The 24,846-nt window shown below is 39.5% G+C and overlaps 5 protein-coding genes across 6 annotated transcripts; 4 read left to right on the top strand and 1 right to left on the bottom strand.

The window, feature by feature from the left end:
• Positions 1-218: 218 nt before the first annotated feature.
• Positions 219-3,978, top strand: LOC145494909 (mitochondrial inner membrane protein Mpv17-like). The gene is made up of 2 exons (XM_081474469.1): positions 219-1,119; positions 2,082-3,978. Exons 1-2 carry the CDS (start codon positions 1,038-1,040, stop codon positions 2,630-2,632), a joined length of 633 nt encoding a protein of 210 aa, XP_081330595.1. The 5' UTR covers positions 219-1,037; the 3' UTR covers positions 2,633-3,978.
• Positions 3,979-4,717: 739 nt separating this feature from the next.
• Positions 4,718-15,668, top strand: LOC145494349 (uncharacterized). Its single transcript, XM_081473791.1, has 13 exons — positions 4,718-5,109; positions 5,523-5,617; positions 5,724-5,801; positions 6,562-6,723; positions 7,428-7,620; positions 8,086-8,189; positions 9,227-9,570; positions 10,146-10,325; positions 12,380-12,499; positions 13,959-14,099; positions 14,599-14,734; positions 15,062-15,136; positions 15,479-15,668. Exons 1-13 carry the CDS (start codon positions 4,758-4,760, stop codon positions 15,569-15,571), a joined length of 2,073 nt encoding a protein of 690 aa, XP_081329917.1. The 5' UTR covers positions 4,718-4,757; the 3' UTR covers positions 15,572-15,668.
• On the bottom strand, positions 15,589-24,414 carry LOC145494910 (mitochondrial inner membrane protein Mpv17-like). Of its 2 annotated transcripts, none has more exons than XM_081474472.1 (3): positions 24,357-24,414; positions 18,475-18,636; positions 15,589-17,536 (listed from the first exon to the last, which is right to left on the bottom strand). In XM_081474472.1, the coding sequence occupies exons 2-3, from the start codon at positions 18,554-18,556 to the stop codon at positions 17,043-17,045; spliced, it is 576 nt and encodes a 191-aa protein (XP_081330598.1). In that variant the 5' UTR covers positions 18,557-18,636; positions 24,357-24,414; the 3' UTR covers positions 15,589-17,042. The 2 variants fall into 2 exon arrangements, with proteins under 2 accessions (XP_081330598.1, XP_081330596.1); XM_081474470.1 differs by lacking the exon at positions 24,357-24,414 and adding an exon at positions 18,755-18,885.
• LOC145495027 (uncharacterized) lies at positions 20,375-21,794 on the top strand. The gene is made up of 2 exons (XM_081474601.1): positions 20,375-20,717; positions 20,931-21,794. The coding sequence occupies exons 1-2, from the start codon at positions 20,469-20,471 to the stop codon at positions 21,201-21,203; spliced, it is 522 nt and encodes a 173-aa protein (XP_081330727.1). The 5' UTR covers positions 20,375-20,468; the 3' UTR covers positions 21,204-21,794.
• LOC145494914 (uncharacterized) lies at positions 22,633-23,866 on the top strand. The gene is made up of 2 exons (XM_081474477.1): positions 22,633-22,971; positions 23,360-23,866. The coding sequence occupies exons 1-2, from the start codon at positions 22,714-22,716 to the stop codon at positions 23,639-23,641; spliced, it is 540 nt and encodes a 179-aa protein (XP_081330603.1). The 5' UTR covers positions 22,633-22,713; the 3' UTR covers positions 23,642-23,866.
• Positions 24,415-24,846: the final 432 nt, after the last annotated feature.

The following is a 24,846-nucleotide window of genomic DNA, read 5'->3' as shown; positions in this document are numbered from 1 at the left end:
AACAAGGTCAATCAATGGTCAATTGTAAAACAGGTTACCAAATGTAAATCGCCCAGGTGTGAAATGGTCAAAAACTTTCTGATTCATTTTACTGCGTTACAACCGAATTATAAAATGCTTCTTTCTCCCATCTGTCCTAGGTGTTTTTTTTTTTCAATCATTATAGGATTTTGATCGAAAATTATAAAGCGTGAGTTCTCAGAATCTCGGTACGCGGCTTTGTAACTGATCATTTCTGAAACTTTTCAATAAGCATAGCAATGATTCTTCTTATTTAGAACCGATTTACAAGTGATAAGCAAGAGTTTTAACTTACCTTGTATATGACCTGCGAATGAGAACAGTGATGATGAAAGGTCTTATAAACTCTGATATTTTCAAAATATCTTGAACACAACCCGTTTTATCACGGACACGTGATTCATATCCCGACCCCCCACCCCTCTCCACTCAGAAGAAATGTACCTGCCCCACAACCTGTTGTATTTATCTTTTCAGTCTTGACTCATATTTCTTTCTGTACGTACAATGTAGCTGATATTTAGATCTTAAAAAATCGTAATATGTAATGAGGAAGTCACAACAGCCCTAGATGGTTTTCCTCTTTTCAGAATAAGTCGAATTCGAGTTTGGAAATGTATTAGTTTTTCAGGAGAGAGGAAAACCGTAGATTCCTCGGAGCAAGGAAAGAACCAACAACAAAGTCGACCTGCACAAGGCACTAGGCCCGTTACCGTGGAAGCGGGGCATGTATTTCACTACATCCCTCCCCCTCCCAGTGTTAACCTAACATGATACCTAGAACTAAAGGTTTGCGTTGAGACAATTCTCAAACCGTAGACCAGTATAGTTTGAAAGCCTTTGCGGATATTCGACCCCTTCTAACTCTCTAATTATAATATCCTGATCGGTAGATGCTTACCCGCTCGCGCAAGACTAGGCACAAACTTATTCAAATCTCGGCCCAGTCTTCGGGCTAAAAGCGGAAAATAGAACGCCTGCTAAGAAGTGCAAACGGCAGCAGAACCTACATAGCCATGAGGTTTTTCTCAAATGTGTGGGCAACATATCAAAGATATCTCTCCACTCATCCTTGGAGAACTCAAACAATGACTACAGGTATGACAACGGAGTCGATCAGTTCCAGTTTCTCCCAATGAGAACAATTTTCGGTGTCACGAAACCGCCATATTGAAATCTGACCATAATACTCTAATCGTGTTAACCGGTTATTGCTGGGTTATTGTACTGTGATTGTAAGGGAATACAACACCTATGATTGTAAAAACCAACAAATTCAAGAAATCTGTGAAAAGATTTTGTTTCAGGTCATTTATTTTATATTTTACTTAGAATACATAGCTTGGATTGGTGTACTCTAGCGCTATCAGAGTTTTTTGGTCTTTTATGTTTATTCAGGTTTATTGTGCCCTTTATTTTGATACAAATGCCGAAACAAAAATAGGACATGATCTATAATCCTACCTTGTCAACAAAACCTACAGAGTGGATGATAAACTTAATACTGTCTGAGTGACAGGTACAGTTATGTCAAGGTTATCTTCAGTCATTCATGATTACACACATCTACGTGTCTTAGATTTATCTTAAGCAGATTCTCAAAGTAAAAGGAGTACCTTGAGTTTATAGAATTACACAGAATGAAATTGTTTTCAGGTCTAGATACAACTTGGCATTGAGGTTCACCAAATTCAGTTCAAATGATAACTGTTTGAGACCATGTTTTACCAGCTTGCATGTAATAGAGTGTAATTATTGCCCTAAAAAGGTCTTCTATTGGTCAAATTGTGTAGTTCCAGAAATTATCTATGCCTCCCCCATGACGGGGAATTTTTCTAAGTCCTCCCATCTCTCTGGAAAGTCCGATTGAGCTTCATGCATTTCTTTAAATTTTTTGGTCTTACGGAAGCGCCCACCCCCAGGATGTTCCAATCCCTTCTGTGGTGGGAGTATGGATATTTTCTGGAACTGAACTAAAGAATAATAATTGACCAAATATTTAGCTAGCCTTGCTAGATGTTTAGCTAAGGTATTAATCGTTATTATTATCATGTTTTCAGCTATGATGTTTACAACAAGTGATATTTTTACCCAGCAATTTGTTGAAAAGAAAGGATCAAATCACAATGGGAGAAGAACGTTACGTATGTGCATGATGGGGATAATAATCGGACCTATTCAAAGGACCTGGTTTCTGACCCTAGAGCGGTTCATCCCACCTACATCCAAGATACAGATCGTCAAGAAATTGATAGTAGACCAGACTGTCTATGGGCCTTTCATAATATTTTTCTTTTATAGCCTATCAAGCACATTAGCTGGAAAAAATCTTGATGACTTAAAGCTGTTACTACAAGAAAGATACCTTAAGACTATTTTTACAGCTTACAAAGTCTGGCCATTTGTACAGGCAGTCAACTTTAGCTTTGTCCCCCTTCAGCACCGTGCAAATTTTGTACAAGTGGTGTCTCTGTGCTGGAATATGTACCTGTCTTGGATGGCAAACAAACCTGTCACAAGTGCGACTACAGTTTATGAGAGTTCAGGAGAAATGATCCCAAATTTGCCTTCAGACCAGAAGAATCAAGAAATTACTGCCATCATAAAATGATAAAAAATTTGAATTTGTATACTGTAATCATTATGGAACTGGACATGACAAAAATAATATTTATAATAATTATACATAGTTTCTGTAATTTCCAGTTACTAGTTTATATTCATTGTGAACCATCTACATGTATATAGAATGAACTTAGAAATCCTGGGGGACTCCCATTTAAGAGACGAGGTGCTCATCTGAAATTTTGAAAAAAAAAAAACCCTAAGAGGTACCAAGATCCAGTTTTGTTGGCCTGACTTGAAATTTGTTCATCCCTAAGAGGTACCAATTTTAAAACAACACATTATCTCCTGTCATATCTTTTTCAGCTCAATACTCTAATAGGTAGTGGGAGGCATGGTGGCCTCATGGTTAGTGCGCTCATCTCCGGATCGAGCGGTCCGGTTTCGAGCCCTGGCCGGGGACATTGTGTCGTGATCTTGGGCAAGACACTTTACTCTCACAGTGCCTCTCTCCACCCAGGTGTATAAATGGGTACCGGCAAACTTAATGCTGGGGGTAACCCTGCGATGGACTAGCATCCCATCCAGGGGGGAGTAGAAATACTCATAGTCGCTTCATGCTACAGAAACCGGGATAAGCTCCGGCCTGATGGGTCACTTGGCTCGTATGCAGACTTTACCTTACTCTAATAGGTACCGCGAAGCTCCCACTGTGGACCTTTTCAGGTTGAACACCTTTAGAGATACCAAAATTGCTTCTTCAACCCCTAAAAGACGTAAAAAGTACTTCAAGCACCCCTGTCCTTTTTATATAAGAGTTCCCCTGGGATAAAGATATCAAGATCTGATTGAGAGGTTGGTGGCATCAACTTGTTATTTGTGCCCACAACAATTAGGGTTTGTGGTTTCAGATCACCTATCCATAATGTTATTCTACATTCATGTTACATGCAGTTACTCAATGTCGCTGCTTGTAACCTAAACTTACATGCTTCCTGTGGTTGACTACCACGTTGGACATAACACTTGAATCATAATTCATACAATTAAGAGAATCCATGTCATTAGTATATTTTTGTACTTATAGGAATAATAATTATTATAAACAGTGTTAATTCTGTGATACCTAGCAGTGATTAATTTCTGATATTGAAATTCTGTTGGGCATGAAATTAATAACCATTCATAGTACTAATCATGGTTCAGTCTGACTCAGTCTGTGTTTTTTTGGGGAAAAATATTGATTAGGATTTTCACCTTCATTGATTTTTTGTGTGCTTTGTCAGTTTCTTTTTAATGTAGTAAGATTTTAGAATTATTAATTATGTAAGGGAACTTTATATTGTATTTTATATTGTATTTTATAGTATATCAAATATATACCCTCACTTACTAATGGCTGGTGCTTGCATGAACCTCTAATCTTAGTCATATTGTTGTTGTTAGCTACTTATTACCATGTTCAAGAGAATCTTGACTTAACAACATTGACTAAGCTAGGGAAGTATGGTTGTGTACTACATGGCTTTCTTTAACTTGTCCTGGGTTTAGTAGTCGAAATCTCTGTAACTGGTTCAAATGTGAAGTGTTGAGTTTTCAGTGAGTTACCTGCAGTGGTCAGTACCGTGTTTTTTGTAATATGTGACATCAAAGTGTAGTAGGAGATCAAACTGCAAAAACAAACATACTAGCAAGCTTAGTGGCATGCTGGAACTTTGAAAATGCCCAGTTTTCAAACCAGGTAAAGAATTAAGCTTATTAAACTGAGCTATAAATGACCAGAATTTTAGTTCATAAAACATTTGATTTTTTCTGTCAGTATTAAAAGGTCGTTATAAATTTTACCTGAATAACTTTGCATACAACACTTGCTGTTCTTTCTCCTCAAGGTAGGGCTGTGACTTGTTGCTCATGTTAAAATAAATCCAATTTTCACAGCCAAATTTTTTCTAAACTCAAACCCCGAGCAGACTGCGGGCGCAGAACATTTTAGTTCGCGTAACATGTCACGTTACTCGTCACTAAACGTCCCTATGGTAACTGCAAGTTTCAAAGTGGTTTTTCTTTTTAGATACAAAATATGAGAGTTTTTCAGGGCTAGAAACAACAAAGAAAGTCTAGAAATTTCATTTGTTTTATTTTTTTAGTCTATTTCTTAGCTAGAATTCGACATGGTCGTGTTGCAGAAATCCGAAAATCAAGTTTACGCGGATATTGTTCGTAGCTTGAAGCAGAATTTTCGATCTGAGCCGACTCAACCGTCACCTCCTCGCAGCGAAAGAAAAGTTCGAATCCGCACAAATCGCCATTACAGATCCGAACTAACAGACGATCACTGGAAAGATAGGTATAACCGCCATGTCAAACAGAGTGTGTGTGGATTTTACACGCCAGCTCATGTGCCTTATGCTTCAGTGGGGGACGTTTGTTTGGACATGCGCGAACTGGTCGTCAGTACCGTGGGCTTTGACCAAAGCTCAGAGAAGGTGATACACAACTTATTCTATTTTAACAAACTTAACTGCTAGGTATTCGCAGTTTTAGTCATTCTAGGTCATTAAAACTTTATTGCGTGTTGGCTAAGTCATTCATTATTACTGTATGCGCTCTGTTGTTTACCCAGAGGAGCTCTGGTTGCCTAGTTACAAAAAAACAGGTACTTTCTCTTTTTCAAGCACTAAAATGCGGTTGATAGCTGCACTTTCAATCAGTTTGTATTATTTTTCACTTTTTTTATAAACCATAGATTAGATCTGAGTGGATCATTCTTAGTTGTTAGAAAGACCAGTTTTTCCCGGCCAAAGTTTTTCCTTCTGCTGTTCCGCGCACTTCTAAGCTTGTAACAGGCTCACAAACTGACGACAGTACGACTTCGCAATCATACATTTGAAAACAGCTCGTGCAAAGTGTGCAAGCAAAGCTAAACATTTCTCCAGGTGCGTTGAACGAATTTGAAAAGTTTATGTCCACCGGAGTCGCAGAATATAAGGTTTACTCTGAGTCTTTCAGTTCAATCAGTGAGCCGGGCTCTGTAATATAATACCTCAAACTGAGTTGCTCTGAGACGCGCGCATTGTTTGCCAAAAACACGTTTCTTGAGCTTCTTGATTCTTTTTTTTTTTGTTTGTTTGTTTTAGTGTAACGACAGTGTTGTGGCTGATACTAAAGAAAAAGAGAAAAACAAGGTAGAGGAAAAAGAGACTTCCACTAAAAAGGTGAGAAAACCGTACCAAACAGAAGCTCAACAACCCTGGCTGTTACATACCTCGTGACACCGCTTTTCAGCTAAAACCGGCTTATATTATTAACTGGTGCTCCTTAAACAGAGTTGGGAGCTACCGAGGGCTGAGGTCGGGTCGCTTTTCCCAGGGACGTATATTAGAATCAGGATAAGCAACTTTCTTAAAAAGTGCAGAATTTTTCGAAGCACATGGTCCCTCAAAACGGACACGCTGAAAATTTTATTATAACTTTCTCGAAGCATGAATAGGAAACAGAAAAAATAAGTGCTATCTTCACGTTTTGAATGAGGGTAAATGCCACGGAAGATCGCTATAGCTTTTCTAACATCAGGATAGCACGAATGGTAAACGTAAAGTCGGTTTACGAGCCAGGTGGTCCATCAGGCCGCTGCTCGGATACTTCTTCTCCCCCTCCCTAGATGGGATGCTAGTCCATCGCAGGAATATCCCAGCATTAAGTTCGTCGGTACCCATTTATACACTGAGCGGAGAGAGACACTGCGAGAGTAAAGTGTCTTGCTCAAGAACACGACACAATGTCCCCGGCCAGGGTTTGAACCAGGACCACTCGATCCGAGAGAAGCGCTTGCGCGCACTAACCATGAGGCCACCGGGCCTCTACGATAGCAATGGTAAGGCCCCATAAATCGCCCTAGTAAGTTAAACACTAGTCTAGACATCACGACAATGAACTAACGGTTAATTTTTCTCTGCTCTACTCTGAACAAAACAGAAATCTCGAGAATCGGGAAAGAGACCTTCTTTCTCATACCAAGATCGAGGCGGCCTGAGTGAAATAAATGAAAAGCTGTTTAAGTACCGTGACAGATTGCCAGCTGTGCGAGCTGGTCAGACATTTCATGATTGCGTTCAAAAGGAGGACATTATGGCAATGGTAAGACATACTCTTTATACCATAGAGTGGAGTCTGGGCACGACATTATGAAAATGGTAAGACACACTCTGTATACTAGAGTGGAGTCTGGGCACGGTATTATGGCAAAGGTAAGACATATGCTCCGTATTCTAGAGTGGAATCTGGAGAGGACATTAAAACGTTGGTAAGACGTCCCCTGTACTCTAGAGTGGAATTTGGGCACGACCTGACAGTGGTAAGACATGCTCAGTGCTCTAGGGTGGAGTCTGGGCACTAGAGAAAGGTTTCAGTAAGGCACTCGGTTAGTTTGCATTTTGTAAACCCGCGATCACATGAACGAGTTTGCTTGGACTGAACTGGAAAAACACACGTAACAGATTTGTCAATTATCAATTTAAGTTATTTGTGCGATCCATTTTACCTTGTGCACGCGTCCTCTGAAAGTAATTAAATGGAAAGTCGTCATTTCGCTACAATTCCTTTATGGCTTAAGTTAACTAAAAATGCTGCATTCTGTAAATTATCAACTAGTCGCATGCAATTTCATAAATTGGCCATATTCGTAATCTTGGTATTACACTGGAACTAGCTTGCAATGCTAGCTTATGCCGGCGAATATCATTAAAAAGAGATAATTGTCATCAGCCTCAGTTGCAAGCTAGTTCTAGTCCAATACCGGGAATACCAATACGGCCTATTTAGTGGGTGAAAATATCTTGTAGGTAGCTGAGACCTGGAAGGACCATCACAGTAAATGCTCAAGTATAACACCAAGTAAACTAAGAAAAATTGCCCAAAAGTTCAGGCCATCTGAACGTACAGATGCGCCTGTTATGGGAGATGAGCTAATTCCCGCTTTCCATAGCGAGATTAAATCAGAAAACGAGGAAGAAAACATTGATCAAAGGTATGTTAGTAACTAGTCTCCTCTCAGGCTCATATGGAAGGGTGCGGGTAAGATAAAGTCTGCATACCAGCCAAGTGTCCCATCAGGCCGGAGCTTATCCCAGTTTCATTACCATGAAGCGACTAAGAATACTTCTTCTCCCCCCTGAATGAGATGCTAGTCCATTGTAGGGATATCCACAGCACTAAGTTCGCCGGTACTCATTTACACACCTGGGTGAAGAGAGGCACTGTGACAGTTAAGTGTCTTGCCCAAGAAGACAACGCAGTGTCCCCGGCCAGGGCTCGATCCGGAGACGAGCGCGCTAACCATGAGGCCACCGCGCCTCCCTCATATGTGAGATAGACTGGGAATGAATACCAAGACGTCAAGTGGCAATCTTAACTTCATATTCCTCTGTGTTGTGACTAACTTTCCAAATTTTCTTCAGTTATGTAAAAACGCGAGCTAAGTGTTCTATTTTTTTTCTAGAGATGTTCACGACCGTTATGTCCGGAACTTTGGCGGAAAACTCAGCAATTTGTGCACTTTACTTTGTTATATTTATCATCTAAGGACAAGGGATTTGAGGACCAGGGTGAGTAGTGGTGACACGCTTACGAAAGGATTTGAGTTTTCACGTTGGTTGCAATTGATTGGTTCGTGTAATTCGTGCTTTTAGTTTAACCAATGAGAGCAGGGATGAAGTCTAGGTCGTAAACAAACAGATAAAAAATATCAACACGAAATAAATATGATTGACGTGAGTCTTCCCGCGTTTCCACACATCGTTCGTGTTGCTTTTGACCTGTATGGTTAAGGGTGTTATGTTTGCCTCTGTGATTAATTCGTTTTGGAGAAAGGAAGCAAAATTGCTCTTTTTTTCCAGTTGGCATGTTCACAGCAGAAAAACGCACTGCGCAGCTTTCTGCACATCCCTTGCCCTGCTTGAGGGCTCGGGTAGTAACGCAAGTTGCAAAGGTGGAAAGAAAAGCGGACTGCTAGTTTGGCACGCGAGGATGTCGTTTGGTTGATTTATCTATACTTGGACAAGCATGACTTTTTTTCGGCATTTCACTGTTAAGAAAACATGGCTCCCCCTGCCTGCTGAGAGGCTCTTTTGCTTACATATATATATATTCATGATCAGTGGGTTGCTAATGATATGGATACAATATCTAAAGAGTGTTTGTGGAAAAAGGGTATCTTCGCATCGAAATTTCTTGTATACCGTGGGAAAATAAAGGTTTCGGAAACCTTCTTTAGGTTAATTTTGTCCCCCAAAAAATGGATTCCCCAGGACTGAAAACAATACACCAGCTTTCCATTAGTGACCGGCGTTAAAATGTTGCAGCTTACCAGGAATATTGGGAAAGTACATAAAGTTTGTAACTACGAGCGACGAAATTCCTGCCATTTTTTCAAAGTTAAAGCCTAGCGCACAGTCAAAACTCCTACATGCTTATTACGTTTTTATCCGCCCTGAAGTCAGTCGATTACTCTGAAGTTGGCATGCCTGATACATATTACCTGATACCACGACTTATCCTCTTTGGCATGCAATTCCCAAAGATAGTGCCAACTTCGTGTTTTATATTGAGATCTTCTTTAAGACACTTGTACTTTGATTTCCAGACTCCCTTGTCAAGAACCTTCCTTAGGGCACTCAAAACCGAGGTTCTCACAGATCTAAAAGGAAGACCTCTAAGGCATACGAGGAATATGACCCATATTCAGCCTCTATCGCGTGGGGCCAATCAAAGATCCTCCACTGATGCCACAGTATCCCGTATGGAGCAAGATTATCAAATTTCTCCTTACATGAACACTCGCTCCAGTTTCGTGAGTGATTCACCGTCTTCTTTGTTCCGCCCTGGAATGACTGGGACAGGTCCGACCGAGTCCAGGACTTCTTTCTTCGCTCGTAAAATAAGGTACTTCTATTTTTTCCGGCCACACGTTCCTAAAACTACAGTTTCATGACTGGTCTATTTTAGGTAACGTCTTGACAGACATCACAATTGCACTTCTAAACAACTGAAGCATTCGAAATGCAGAGATAATTTAAAAAGAGTTGTAACTTCAATCAGTACATTGTTACATACAATATTAACGATGGAAATATGAACATAACTTGCTTAAGTGTCTGTATTAACGGGGTAAAATTATAGAGGATTATATAGATTAGGATTTCAGAATGTGGCCGTTGGCCGTATTAACTGGGTGGCGGGCTTTCTTACACGTATAATAAAATGTATGGCCATTTCGCTGGGAGAAAAAGGACTGGTCGTCATAAGGAGGTGACCGTATATCAACGAGGTGACAGCTCTGAAGAAGCTATGCTAAAGAAGTACAAACTCTATGCACATCGCAAGAATTAATCTTAGTTACATTCAGCTGGACTGAGCAATAAACTCAGCTTTACTTGGCTTAGCTTTGTTTGACATAGCTTAACAAACAAGCTATCAAACAACTCACTTACGCTCAGAGGAATATTTCAAACAACGTCTGTTACGAGTAGTTTCTGATCTTAATCATTGATTTCAAACAACAGACCAAGAGAAACATTTGATAAAATTGAAACGTGGGAAGATTTGTTGGAAGCTGGAGACAAACCTCACCTCCAGGCTTCTTTGGCCAAGGGTGGCCCAGCAGAACCGGGCGCTAGGGGCGGTGTCACCAGAACAAGCTTTTTGAACTCAGTGAAGATGGTCTATGGCGGCGTGAGAATGAGGTTTGTGAGTTAGGCTTATATAACCCGTCGCATCGGCCTGTAGGTGAAAAAGAGCGAGTCCAAGCAATTTTTTCCTTTAGAAACTGTGTTCTATTACGAACAACCGTTTCTGGCTGGTTGGGTTTTCGTATTCTATTGGATAAAACTTGTTTTCGGTTGGTTTGGTTCAAACTGTTTTCAACCGGCCTCAAACCAGGTTGGAATGATTGAAAAAGCATTTGCGTAATTATGTCGCGTGATTGTAGCTCGCGTAAGGACTATTCATGTCCCAGGAGTTACCACGGTTTTAACCGAACACGGTTGGAAAAGTGTCCTATTGAGAAAGGTCAACAGTATCAACCCAAACCAGTTGCGGTTGAAATTGTTGATCCCAACAGAACACGACTTTAGAGTGGAGAACGTGGACGGAAATGGTGTCATTTAATTGGAGTCTATCAATCACTTGCTTGTCCTGTTGCTCATTCGCCCTCTGGCTCCCTTAAACACTATAAGTGTCTACACAAAAACTATTTATTTTTCATAAAAAACCGTCTGAGAAAGCTTTTATCCTACACTGACATTTTGGTGGAAAACCGCTGGCAGCCTGAAGCATGCGATAGTCAAGTCGAGCAGCTGATCGGCTACGCTTTGTTGGCTATTTTCTCTTCTTGGAAAATGAAAGTAAGGCTAATTGCAATAAACGACGATGAAAAAGCAGAGTTGTGTAATCAGATTCTTGATAAATCAATAGGACATGCTGATTATCTAGTGAATAGTGATATAGTTCGCAGAAGACAAACCGATAAACACATGGTTTTTTTCTTGTTTATAGACGATATGGTGTTCTACAACAGGCACCGAACGCATCCACAGCGAGTCACGTGACGGAACAACTTCCTATTTGGCACCAGGTTGCCGCAGCTGAGAAAAGTATGTACTGTACAAGTGAACGAGCGTAGTTTTCTCAAAATTAAACCAAATGTTTTCACACACCAGAGGGGAGCTAGCGAGAGAAAAATGTGCCCGGCACTCCTTGGCCGTTTCTTACGTTTATGTACAAAAACGCATTAACAGTTCTTGACATGTCTTTGATAATGATTGTGAGGCTTCGTTGAAGTCGCTCTAGAAAATTGATTTTGGCGGAAATGAAACTTTTACTTCGTTAAAGCATTTAATGCTTTACCAGAATTAAATGAGCCAAACATAGAAAACCAAATTAGGGACATAGTTATGTGTATTCAGTATGGTAACTAATGTTTTAATTTGTTCTCAATTTGAAAATTTTTTTTCATGCTCTGTGTGGTGAAATAAATAAAAACAAAGAGAACTGCGCCAATGACACACTTCCAACGAGAAGGTAAGCTTAATTACAAGTCTTACAAGAAGACAAAATAAGGAAAAAGGAGTCAGGGAGCTTCAGGGCGTTGGCTGGGATTTCAGTAAAGTTGTCTTTGGAAACCAAATGTTCAGACATATAGCTGGATTAAGTTCAGTTGGCATCTTGTTTTTTCCTTAAAGATTTATTCTTTTGTAAATAACTGAAAGAGAATGTAAAGTTAAAAAACAGTTATTTATAATTCACTATTCGCGCGTTTTGGTTTATGTTTTAGAGAAAACTTAGAGTTTGAACATATTATATTCAAGCTCATTTATACACAAGCAATTTTTGTCTCTCTCACGGTGCAACCAGCTGCAAGTTCATATCGTTAGAACTAAGAAACTTGAATAAGTGAACGGAAGTTTTGTATCAGAGCATGTTCACCATCTTGTAAGCAACGACGGCGTTGTTTTCGTCTTAAGCTTGATACCCCCGGTGACTCACGTTGAAATTATCACCGAATCGCACTGAAATCGCGCCAGGTTTACTAATGCGCTCGATTTGGAGTTGTAAACTTAGGGACGTAGAACTAGTCATTGAAAATCAAATCTTCTCCAAAAATCTCCTGTGCAAATGGGCCTGAGACAACATATATTGATCTGGATGAAGATTTAAAATGCACTGTTACATTTACGTTTGGATCTTGCATGATAAAATAAACAATGACATATCAGTAATTTAAACATGTTCTTTGCAGAATAAAAAAGTCATCTCCCAAAATTGAAAGTTCCTTGTCAGAGATGATCTCTGAAGGCTTTACGAAGATTCAGGCTGAGTCTGCTGAACGAGTTAAAGAGAAACTAAACCAGTTTAACAGGTACGTTTGAATCGGAGCCTGTCTCGTCACCAGGCCGCTAATTACGATTCAGGACGTGCTCGGTGTGCGCCGACCGCGCACCCTACCAACAAAAAGCCTGGGGACGAGAGAAAGCGCACTGAACATTTTATATTACTACGCATACTAAAGCGCTACGTGCACGTGATCGCGCAGTTGCATGTCATAATGGTTTGGACATGCAGTTGGTATAAAGACTGGAGGCCTGTCGGCAAGTTACTCTACAGTTCTCAAAAGTTGCTCAAAATTTCTCAAAAAGTCGATTAGAAGTTGATGAAAAAACCAGAAAGTCGATTTTTTTTAATTGAGAAAGTACAAGTTTCTTTTATTATGTCATTTTATTATGGAATCTTTAATTAAAAGTTAGATTTCAAAGCATTTTCATGTAGTATTAGTAGAATTCTACAGTATACTAATGCAAATGATGCAATGTGATTGGCTGAGCCATTGCACACTATCAGCCATTAGTGTGCAGTGGCTGGAGGTCGTCTAGGAAGTGACGACGTTTTTTTCGTTTTTCCAAAGTTTTGCAGGAACATTTTGATGCAAATGGATAATTATATTCCTGAGAATTCTAAACGAAGGACATCTACGGTTTCTTGACTTTTAAAAAGTTGAAATTATTGAAAAAACTGATGTGCGCGCACACAAATTCAATTTCAAATGACAATTCAATCCGAACGATCTTTTTCAGGCGCAAAGTTAATAATACGTCAAGAAATAATTGGAAACCGTTATTTGAAGTAAATTTTAGTAAGAATTCTACTAAAACAATTAGATTATTCGCTCTCGATTTCTATGAGATGATAGTTGATTCGGCCTTCGGCCTCATTAACTATCACCTCATAGAAATCTCGAGCTCACAATCTAATTGTTAATTAGAGTAAAACCCCGTTAATACGGTCACTAACGTATATAACGGGTCATAAAAATGTTACCGTATTAACGTGGTGGTCGTATTAACCGTCTAGGGACAAATTTTATGACTGGTCCAAAAGGACTGACGTGTTAACAGCTATACCACAGTTGCACTTCTATACAATTTTTCTTTAATAAGCATCGTAGATATAAGTTTTAACAAAATTGAAATTTCAATCAGTATATACAATATTATTAATGGAAAGATGATCGAACATAATTGGTTTTAGTGGCCGTATAAACAGGGTAAAATTATAAAGAATCATACACAATGTACATGTTGGGATTTAAGACAGTGGCTATTAGCCATATTAACGGGTTGGCCGAATTAACGGCGTTTTCTTATAAGGAAATGTGTGGGCGTTGCGCCGGGACAAAAAAAGGTGGCTGTATAACGAGGTAACCGTAAGGCGGGGTTCCAATACACTGCAACCGGACTTCTAGCTTTGATCTAATAACAAGTAAGACTGCAAGGTGAAATATTTGCGCCACAAACATCTAAACGATAATGTTGAATTTACAGAAAAGAAAAGGATTCGTTTATGCAGAAAGTGCTGGCATTCAATCCGTCTTATTTGTATCAAATCGATTTACAAAAAGTCAAGCAAGCGGGTCGTGACGTTAGTGAAGAATATCAAAAAGAAGACGTGAAAACAGCTCCTTGGTAAGTTAAGTAAAAAATAACTTGTTTTTAAAAGAAGAACGTTCAGTTTCCAATAAAGGTCAGATCGAGTCAAAAATCAGTCTATAGGTGAGTAAGTCTGCATACGAGCCAAATAGCCCAATAGGCAGGCGCTTATCTCCGGTTTCAGTGGCATGAATAGACTCGGACTGTTTCTACTACACCCTCGATGGGATGCAAGTCCATCGCAGGGTTACCCCCCTGCATTACAACTGCGGTACAGATTTATATACCTGAGTAGAGAGAGGCACTGTGAGAGTAAAGTGTCTTGCCCAACAACACAACACAACGTCCCCGGCCAGGACTCAAACCCGGACCGCGTGATCCGGAGGCGAGCTAGCACACTAACCATGAGGCCGCCATGACTCCACAGAATCAGTTGATACAGTTGTTAAAATAACCCAGGAATGTCCCCCACGTAGGAGGATCCCATCTATATATTTTTTTGTTGTTGAAAACAGCCAATTTAAACCTCAATATTTCTTCTTGGCAGGTACGGGGATCTTGAAAAAGAGGCTCAAGATCAAGGAGTGGCTAAAGAACCGGAAGTGATAAACCTGTTAAACACGCTTTATCCATTTGCTATTGATGACGTCACAACACTGCCTTATGTTCAGGTGCGACTGATCGTAGAGTACCTCTGCATATTAAACGCGAGTCTGCACTCAGTTTGAGTGTTACTGTTTTTATTTGAAATGAAACGTTTTAGTTGGTCATTTATTCTTTGCCAACGCAAAATTATAATGAGATTTATAGTTTACAGAGCCTTTGATGGAGCTTAAAGCTTCGCACGTTCGGTAAGCCGCCGTCCGTTTTCTGTCAATTTGAAAAAGACAAACCTTGAAACATTTTAAAAAGCGTTACAGCAGATTACTGTATGACTCCATAGACAAGACATAGGAAGACCTTGTGTTATATAAATCCCTTCTTATCATTCTTCTTAGGCTAAACTCTGTCTTGTAGTCCAGTCCCTCCCGGTCTATGAACTGTGTTCACTAACCATGATGGACGCACTGAAGGTAAGTGGACCTGCTCAGTGATGTTAAGTTATGAAAGTGTGACCGGCAAGCCTCAAACCTGAATGGTCAAAGGCTGGAAATTGAGCCTGAATTGAACCCAAACTTGACATCTTTTCTTTGGGGGGGGGGGGGGGGGTGGGGGGGAGAGAAAGGGGTGGGGAGCAGAAGGGACAACTTCCCAAAGCACTTGGAGGTAACCTGCAATTGACCGGAAGTTGGCATTATAGGCTCTCATAGCACCTATAGTCATAGGTCAGCAATGCGTGCAGACAACTAGGTTTTCAGACTTCTTATAGCCAATTGAACTAATTAGCAATTTAGTTTCTTTGATTTTTCTTTTAGTTTCTCCTTGTCAAGATTCTTAACACTTCAGCTGGAACATTCAACGAATGGATGAACCAAAGAAAGCTTCTCCCAGTTGACAAAACTAACTGATTCATTGAAAATTGAAAGAAATTTAATTATGCCTTGTCTACAGTAGGAGTTATGTACAAGACATTACTTTAACCCATAATAAATTGTATTTCTGAAAAAAAAGGGTGTGTAATGATATTTTTACAATTTGAAGCCTGGGTGGATCTAGTTGGGGGGGGGGGGAAGGGGGGGGAAGGGGTCAGACAAACCTAAATTAAAAAAAGTGAGACATTATGACTTGTTGACTTGGCCTCATAATGCCAGAAGTTCCATTGGCAGTCAATATCTCAAACTCCCGTTTTTAAAATTCTGTATCTGCCCCAGGAAGCTCACTCTCAGCTGCTATCAAAAATGCCCTTCTCTTATTAACTGATGGAATGATGAATTCAACCAACATTGGCAAATAACAAGCATGTGGTTCTGTTCAGGCAAACACATAACGCGCATCTCATCTGCTTGCCAAATTTAGCTTTGGAATAGGTAAGAGTGACATCCCTAGTTGTCAACCACAAAACCCCACCATTAGATGCAGGGTTGTCACTAAGCACTGGCTGCCAGTCAATTCGCCGGCTGAGAAAGAAGTGATTGCCAGCTGGATTTTGGTGGGCAATCATGGTAAGGAACAACGAACAGTTTTTAGGTTATGCCTTACAGTCATTCGATATCTGAACCATACCAAACTGTCTAAATGAAAAGTTTGGAATAAATTCCTGTCTACCTTGAGTATTGGTGCCACTATAACAAGTAAAGTAATTGAGACAAAATTTTGTTTTGAGCACTTGTTTAGCGTGTTATCTTTCTGTGTACTGTGTCTGCCATCTTGTAAACATGAAGCTTGGTAGCCCCGCATTCAAGGTGTTGCAAAAGATTGGGGATGAAAATTTTGTTCCAGGTCTCTCGCAAAAAATGGTGACCAGCTCACTGAATATCTTGGCCAGGAGACTATTTTCTTAGCTACAACCCTGGAGATGTAGATACAAAATTTGAAATTATTGTTGTAATTGTAAGGTTAGATATATCTATAACGGTTGGGAGATATCTACAGTTCTAAGACAAAATTCCCTTATTTCGCACAGGTTTTAAATTCAATGAACAGATCCATATTAAAGAGGTTCATTTATGTTATCATTAACTGTCCATTTTGCTTCAGACCAATGCAGTAAAAAAGTACTCTGATACTAATGTTTACTATTCTATAGGTTGTTGTGAGCACCCAATAATTCTTGTAATTTTAATATATTAATTTGTTTTTTGGCATTATGCATTAACCCCAAAAAGATTTTAAAAAATTATGGCAAACAGCAACATCCAAAAGGAATTTTACTTTTTGAGGAACACAAATTTTTGAAAAGGCAATATACAGCAAAATGAGTGGTGAAAGGCAAGACAGGAAAACCAGTTGTAACACTGTGGACAAGCCATGGAATATAATCTCTTCAATGCTGTGGAGTCACACTGAGTGAAGTGTGAGTGAAGTGACTTAAAGCCTGTTTTACTGGATGGAGTTTACACTGTTCAATGTAGGCTCGGGCAATGGCTTGTTAGTCATCCATGACATATATGCATTCCAAAATATTGCCACTATCTGGACAAATCCCACACGGTGCTGAATCGGAACAAATGTAAAATTCAGTGTTTGAGCAAGAGGCCATATTTTATAATTGGTAATCAGGGCATCTGCATAGCGTTCCTGGAGCATCTCCTTAATATCACACAGCCTTTTACCAGCCAGAGTCTCTGTTATCCCAAAGAAGAAACAAATCATAACTGGAGCAAAAAGGCTTTGGTCTAGAAGCATCTTCTTGAAGCCGGCAGTCTTTGCTGCTCCAGGCACAATTCTGTCAAGTGTCAGGTACCATGTTCTTAGTACAGGCCCAATTATCAGACCCACAACCGCCATGCGAGCTGTTCTGAAAAAGTCATGTTTGAGACCTTTCCGCTCAACAAACTGCTGAGTGACAACATCTCCAGCGGCAACAAGAACACCTCAAAAACATGAAGAAAACAAAAGAAAAATAAAAGAAGGGAATATTTAAGTCAAAGAGCTTCATGATTAAAAAATTTGGGTCCAAGTAGTTTACCATAATTTAACATTAAGATGTCTATTAGGGCTCAGAGAGTGGTTTTGAATTTTGATCGTCAGGACCAAGTTAAATGTTTGACAGGTAAAGCAGTGCACTAATGGCAACATTTATGTAAGAAGCTTGTCTTTCTCAGCAGGGATGTAAATTGCAGATTTTGGTATCACTTGTAGAGTCTAGGGCAGAATGCCAATAATTTTAGCCATCAAGGTACATGTAGTGTTGGTGGTCTGAACTGAGGCTCTTCAGCACACCTACAAATTATGTGTAAGCTTTTCCCATTGTGAACTGTGAAAGCTTAACTATACAGATAGCTTGCACATTTGCACAGCAGACATATCTGAAGCCACTCCATGAATTTCATCAGTGAAACAATAAATTAGATGAGCATATGGCTCCGTCAATTCAAAGCCCGCTCATCTCCCCTCCCCCACCCTGGGCATTTGACATTTTGTTTTTAGAAGGTGGCAAATTCCCACCATGGTGCAGCTGGTACGTGCAAAATTCCCCTTCGATGGGGTCATGAGAAAAGCGCAAATGCCCCACCCATGGGATAGCGTCAAAACGTTCTTTCGGTAGGGTCACTAAAAAACCAGGCTTTCGTTTTAAAAAAGTACCGATTTATAATCCTTTATATTTGGCTAAATTGTCAAATGACCCGCTCCCGGGCAGCCCTTTGCGAGCAACTTGTCAAATGTTCGGTGTGAAGGGGGGCGGATGAGCGGGCTTGGAAAATAGTAACCTCATTCGTCATATATAATTTCCGCATTTGGTGGTGGTTATGTTTTTTTTTGTTTTGTTTTTTCGCCGTTTCATTCAACTTGTTTGATTTTTCTATCTTACCTGTTCCAATAGTTTGAGTTTTCCAGGGGTGCGTTATGAGCAGCTGTTGATACGTTGCCCAAGCTCGTGCCACAATCCTCATTCTAGATCTATGACTTCTATTTCGTTACGAAAGTCCGTCCGCCATCTTCGACAACCTCGTTCACAACGAAGAGAGAAAGCCTAGGAACAAGGTTGTAAGAAAAGAGCCTTCAATGTATGTCTCAGCGACATGCCACGGTTTAAGTTAGTTACGTTGTGTAGCAGTTCATAAAGTGGCTCTACAACCAAAGAGGACTACTCTCACTCGAAGAACATGAATACATAGCTTCAATAAGACGAAATTATACTCTTTGGCTAAATCCAAAAAAAGGGGGAAGAGTGGGAAAATCATTACAGTATATGTTCGTAAAAGAACTGCCCAAAGCAGTAAGTTGAATGAAGGCGTGAAGTGACCTATGTGCTTGCCAACAACCAAGTTTTCCTGAGCCACTCTGGATAAACATCTTTCTTAGGACACTGCTCAGAGACATATCTCAGTTTCTTATGTATCACGATATTGGAAGTTGTTGCTTTTGTTCTTACTGCTGGTTTTTTTTGTTTTTTGTTTTCAACCCTAGAACAATATATAAAGCAGATCAGAAGGAAACACAAGACCAAGAAGATCATTGCAAACAAAATCTTTCACAAAAACATTTATTTATTTACATTTATTTGAAAATCCATACAAATGATACATTGTTGTTTTGGCCGCGAAGATGGGTTACAAACCATCTTGACATTTTTAATTCACTTGTATAGGACCAAACGGCATCACAAAGAAAAAAGAACGAAATTTGCGGACAATATCTTACAAGCAAATACAGTTGTATTTTTAAAGAAAACTGAGCTCCTCGCATTGTTGAAATAGTGATAATATCTACAGAAACATCGCTACAAAGCCCGATATATGGCACGTAGTGTTTGCCTGTCTATAGGTTCCAATATCAAGACCGAGAGGGTGCTCACATGCTTATTGGAACCTTAAAGCAACATTTTTCAACTAATATAACGGTTTTGAAGTCCTTTTTCCTTCAGATTAAGCTGATGTTATTGCAGACACTGTTTCACTGTCGGCTCCATCTACGCTGTAGGTGAGACACCTGAACAGTCGGTAAATCTTTCATACCTTTATCTATTACGTGCCTAGAATGCAGGAAAACAGCATTTCAAGCTCGTTGATGCATAAAGATAGCCAGTATAAAGATTGTTTCACGTGATCTTGTAACTTAATCCGGCGGCCTGCCCCAATATAACCCGTGTGCAGTTTCTAATTTCAGGGCGGGGCAGCTGAAAGAGTCAGTTCCAAACGCGTATTTGAATATTGTGGCTTTGCTCTGTTGACACGCTATCAAACACGGAGCAAATCTTTAATAGACTCGTTATAAACTCAATAATTACTAGGTGTTCTTGTACTGAATATTGTACGAAAGAAATTTTCCTGTTTGATCACAAGTGACCTCAACAATTTCCTTTTGAAAAAAAATTCAACTATTCATGCTTCATTGAATGGCGAGCCGATATGACATTTTCAGGTGCAACCATAACTAGCGAAAATATAGACAGACCAAAATTATCCAAACAATAAAATGAGGCGGATTAAGAAAGTGAAAGTTGAAATTAAACAATTTCAAAATTGATTGGTTACTGATGAGTCTGATAAAAACGACCTTATATTGCCTTCGAATCTTATCTTGTTTTTTGGAGCCTTTTTTTACTATTGTAGAGCAATAGGTATAGGTCCTTAGCTGAGGTTGTCACGACAACGTCATGTCACGTATCAGTGGAAACCCACTCATGACGAATGAGGTCGAATACTCAAATCAATTCAAAAGGGTGCGTAGTTTATCTCGTAGTGGTATAAAAGATCGCTTAAATAACATTGTTATCTCAGTCGAGGGAAGCTTGCAGAAGAGCAATACTTCATCGGTGTAATTTTTGTGCTTATTTTTCAAACAAGCGGACTATATAGCAGTATGAAGACCTGCAGTTTTCTTGTAACCTTTTCGCTCGCCATTGTTTTGGTGAATGCGTTTAGCACTGAAGAACATGTTAAACGCTTCTTCCGTCCAGAGCACAGACCACTTCTGCCAGCAATAACCAGCTTGCAACTCCGCGAGGATGAGTCTTACAGGGCACCCGCTCCATTGAACGACGATTCCACCAAGTGCTTAGCTCATTGTGAGCCAGAATGCAAAAAGTTGCAAGTGCCAGATTTTCTAACGGTAAATATCATTGTTCTACTATTTCGGTTTTTTCAACACGCATTTATTTTACTTAACCGCTACTGAATTGAATCTCGATATTTTTCGTGTAAGTGCCACACCTTTTTGTAAACTTCATAACTCGGACCAAAGGTGTAGCACCATAGAAAGTGTCAGCATAGATGATGTTGCACGTCACTGACCTCGTATCGTTCTTCTTTTTTCATTCTACAGAAAAACGAAAGCTTCCACAAATTTGAAGCAATGCCCATTAACTGCGTGCTGGCCTCAACAGTTGTCTTTAACAAGACTCCACTGTACAGATGCGACTTTCTTCAGCTTTACCTGTTTGACTGCTGTAGGAATTGTAATGCTGTGTACGCCAAATGCATGCTCCGAGTTGGACTTCTGAACGGAGGCCCAGAATTCTGTTACCGTGAATCGTACAAGTGCATGTGTCATTGCTTGGACAAGCACACTCCACCAGAAATCCCTCCCTTCCCTTGATGTACTACCGACAGCTGTGAGGAACTCTGTACAATTTACTGCTCGATAAACTCTTTAGGGTAAAAAAAACACTTTACGCCGCCGCGGATATACACAAATACGTGAATGGCGGTACATTTTTTCTGCATTTTTGTGCTATCTAGTTGTATCTCACAAAGCTTACACACTTGCATTGCTACAAATTGTTAACTGATGTGAAATAAAAGTATCAGTGAAATGAAAATGGAGTCTGAGTTATTTTGCGTGTGCTTTGCTATGTATCGAAGAGGATAAATACGAAACGCAGCCATTTTGAGAAATGAATTATTTTCCAGCTGAAAATATACGGCTACTTTCCTATCCTGTAGCCCAGTTTCCCAACAGTTCTACAGTTCCTTATTAGCATGCCGATAGCAAGTAAGGAGCCACTAAAAAAATGAATAACTGTCGAAAGAGTATTAAGCGAAGCCACTCTTACGACTGTCAAGCTCACTGCCAGGTCAGCCTTAGAAAACCCACTCAAAATCGAAAAGTACTGAAATTTCCGCGAACTTTGTAATTAGAAAGTCACGCATTATTTGCTACAAATTGGGAAGCGAATAAAGGAATCAAAATCTTATTATTGTGAACCAAATAAACATTCCCTGGATATATAATGTCAGCTAAGTGGCAAAGGAAATCACTTTAAACAAATCTTTGTCCAAGTATTACAGCTAGGCAGTCATTTTATTTGGCTGGCAGTAATATTCCAGTCATGTTCCAGCAGAAGAGATCTTTTCTTCCAAACGATAAGTATTGACAACATAGACGAAATTGATAAGCGCTGTCCACGATTTTTTTTTTTTTTTTTGATGTTTATTCAAGGTATATATGTGCCCATTGATGCCCAGATAACATTCATGTACAAGCTCTTGAAAACAAAAATGCTGCCCTTTAACTTCTCTTAAGAGGTTTCTGTCTCAACTAAGATATCGATTTCTTGTCGCGTTCGTCGAAAAACGTTCATGCAACGGTCCAAAGCGAACCGCCAATTTTGGCGTCGAATATAAGTTAGTGCTTGAGACAAAACGGAAAAAATAGGGAATTAATGCAAGAAAGTCACGTAAAAAAGTCAAACAGGAAAATACTGATAGAGGAAAGCTTTGTTTTTATTTATCCCAAAATTCAATGGCATAATCTTCACGAGTTTGACTTTTAGAAAGATTGCAACGGAAACATGGTAAACTTTTTCCTTTCAAAAAATATGAATAAAGTAAAAACATTTTAAAAAGTTATCAAAGCGTTCAATCAAAGGCAACATACGTGAGAATATTTTTAGGTTCATTGTTTCAACTGATATTATGTGTTGAATGCTAATATTGACGTTTTCAACAACGAATCAAAAACAAGTTACAAACAGCTCGATCATTTCGCTTGTAGCTGGCCTGGTATAAAAGCTTTGAACACACCCAATCTCATTCAGTACTATACGTAGCAGTGCTTTTCCAAACAGCGTTACGTTCTCAGTAGTGCAGGTCGTCTCAGTACCAACATGAAATTGCACTTGATTTTCTTTTTCGCTGCAGCGGTCACGGCCGCACGAGGCTACAGATCTAGAATGCTAGATGATCTTGAAAATATTTACGAGGACGAGGCGTTGGAAGCCTTAGAGGGGACGCGAGATGAAGCACTGCAGGAGAGACTCATCGATCCATTGGTGCAAGAAGACGCCGGCAGTGGCAATGACACCTGTGACTGTGATGTGGAGTGTGACAACCTTCATGTCACCAGACTGCCTCATAATGTTCGGGTGAGTACTAGTCTTGAAAGAATAAATTTTGCAGAGATTTCAATAAGCTATTTTTAATTCAGTATGTTTCGTCTCTCTGTTTTTTTTTTTTTTGAATGCACTGAACGAGAGAATACGAGTTAACCAAACTTTAATAAATGAAACTGATCTCATGAAAATCTCATGAGGTTATTAGTATTATCAAGAGAACATTGTAAAAAACAATTAATCTCGATAGTTAGTAGGGCAGAAACGTTTAAGCTAAAAAAAAAAATAATAACCAACAAATCCATTTTGTATATTCTTTCCTGTTTCCACCAATGGGAGAAATAATGTATAGGAATTTTCGCGCATTTGAGGAGAAGCTATTTCATGTAACAGGCACAATGTATCCTTTTCTTTCTACCAGGACGTAGACAAATATCTGAGCTACGAGAACTTCCCGGTGTTGTGTCGTGATGCGTCCGCCATCTTGCTGCCACCAAAAGATGAGAACAAACCTCAGAAATCGTATATCTGTAAGCAAGTGTTCGATTGCTGCCGAAGCTGCAACCATGTGTTTTACACTTGCCTGAAAATGCCGGATAACACCTATGGGTTCTGCATGCGAGGCGCATACAAATGCATGTGTGATTGCATCGACAATAAATCATTCCAGGAACTTCCTTACAAACCGAGACCGGCAAGCTAGACGGTGGACTGGACTCAGGACGGGGACTGTGCATCGACATATATAGTTTACTTGCATATCCGGTGATGAAATTGAATTTGTAAACACGAGCGTACGTTTTCTTGTTTCCTACAACTTTTTCGTGTAATGTTGAGTACTTTAAGCTTTTGAAAATTAATTAATCGATCTGCTTTGTTGAGAGATGTACGTTTGTTGCTAAAGACAAATAAATCCATTTGAAATGAACCGCAATTTTCTCTGTTCTAATTAACTTGATCACTTCAGCTCTTACATCAATATCTGTTACTGGTTGTCAAAAAAATTGTCTTTATCTATTTTGTCTTGATTCAAATTTCGTTTTATCTCTAGAAGTGCAAAAAAGTAGAGTTTAAATTAAGTCTTCATCTCGAAAAATTTGAAAAGGAGGGTTTAATTAACTCAAAAATCGGTGCTTCAATATTTTTCCAACCGAACGCAATATTGCCATGGCTTATGGAAAACACGAAATGCTAGTACTTTTGAGGAAAGTTTCTCTTACGCCAATAGCTTGATTGCGGACAAAGAGTGAAGAGTGAGAAAAATGAAAAATGCACCTCATCATCAAGAGACCATGATTCTCATTTTCTCTTGTCATCATAGATTAATCCTTTAAAGATTACTCCTGGACGGTAGAAAATAAATGATTTATGACCTTCAAGAGAGATTGAAGTGTAATTTCTCCTAACAATATCGATACCTCGTTGAGACGAAGAGTTATGGGAATAAGCAAAATCATCAATCACTGATTGGATGGTCCCGATGTGCCACCAAACTGCTCAGAACTAAGAATAAATAAATGAATGAGAGTTAGTGAAAACAATTGATATTATATTTCGAGCTTGGAATTCCTGAAGTGTTCATTAATTCTAACGGAGTGCCACTGTTAAGCTAGTCAAGCAAATTCAGGGTGCTGAACTTTGCTAAAAAAACGAAAAAAACCTAGACTGCTGGAAAACAGCAAGCACTGATATTAGCTTATAAGCCGTGGCAAATATTTAAACTGCATGGCGGAAAGCCAGAAACGACATCCAAGATATATAGTTCCCTACCCGGGCTCGAAACACAAAATACAGGCTTGTGAATGCATAATCACTGCACTTATCTGTATAACATGAGCTTTTTTTCAAAGAAAAATGAAATTAAGACTAATTCGGAGTAGTGGTCGCTAGCTGCAGTTCGCTGAGTTT

Source organism: Orbicella franksi, chromosome 8 (genome assembly GCF_964199315.1).
Source record: "Orbicella franksi chromosome 8, jaOrbFran1.1, whole genome shotgun sequence".
Lineage (NCBI taxonomy): Eukaryota > Metazoa > Cnidaria > Anthozoa > Scleractinia > Merulinidae > Orbicella > Orbicella franksi.
This window is presented reverse-complemented; position numbering and strand designations above follow the sequence as displayed.

Coding starts and splice junctions, on each gene's coding strand:
- LOC145494909 (XM_081474469.1), top strand. CDS start 1,038: ATGAGGTTTTTCTCAAATGTGTGGGCAACATATCAAAGATATCTCTCC. Junction 1,120..2,081: donor AACTCAAACAATGACTACAG/GTATGACAACGG, acceptor TCATGTTTTCAG/CTATGATGTTTACAACAAGT.
- LOC145494349 (XM_081473791.1), top strand. CDS start 4,758: ATGGTCGTGTTGCAGAAATCCGAAAATCAAGTTTACGCGGATATTGTT. Junction 5,110..5,522: donor CTATTTTAACAAACTTAACT/GCTAGGTATTCG, acceptor ACATTTCTCCAG/GTGCGTTGAACGAATTTGAA. Junction 8,190..9,226: donor CAAGGGATTTGAGGACCAGG/GTGAGTAGTGGT, acceptor TTTGATTTCCAG/ACTCCCTTGTCAAGAACCTT.
- LOC145494910 (XM_081474472.1), bottom strand. CDS start 18,556: ATGAGGATTGTGGCACGAGCTTGGGCAACGTATCAACAGCTGCTCATA. Junction 17,537..18,474: donor AACTCAAACTATTGGAACAG/GTAAGATAGAAA, acceptor CATGTTTTTGAG/GTGTTCTTGTTGCCGCTGGA.
- LOC145495027 (XM_081474601.1), top strand. CDS start 20,469: ATGAAGACCTGCAGTTTTCTTGTAACCTTTTCGCTCGCCATTGTTTTG. Junction 20,718..20,930: donor AAGTGCCAGATTTTCTAACG/GTAAATATCATT, acceptor TTCATTCTACAG/AAAAACGAAAGCTTCCACAA.
- LOC145494914 (XM_081474477.1), top strand. CDS start 22,714: ATGAAATTGCACTTGATTTTCTTTTTCGCTGCAGCGGTCACGGCCGCA. Junction 22,972..23,359: donor GACTGCCTCATAATGTTCGG/GTGAGTACTAGT, acceptor TCTTTCTACCAG/GACGTAGACAAATATCTGAG.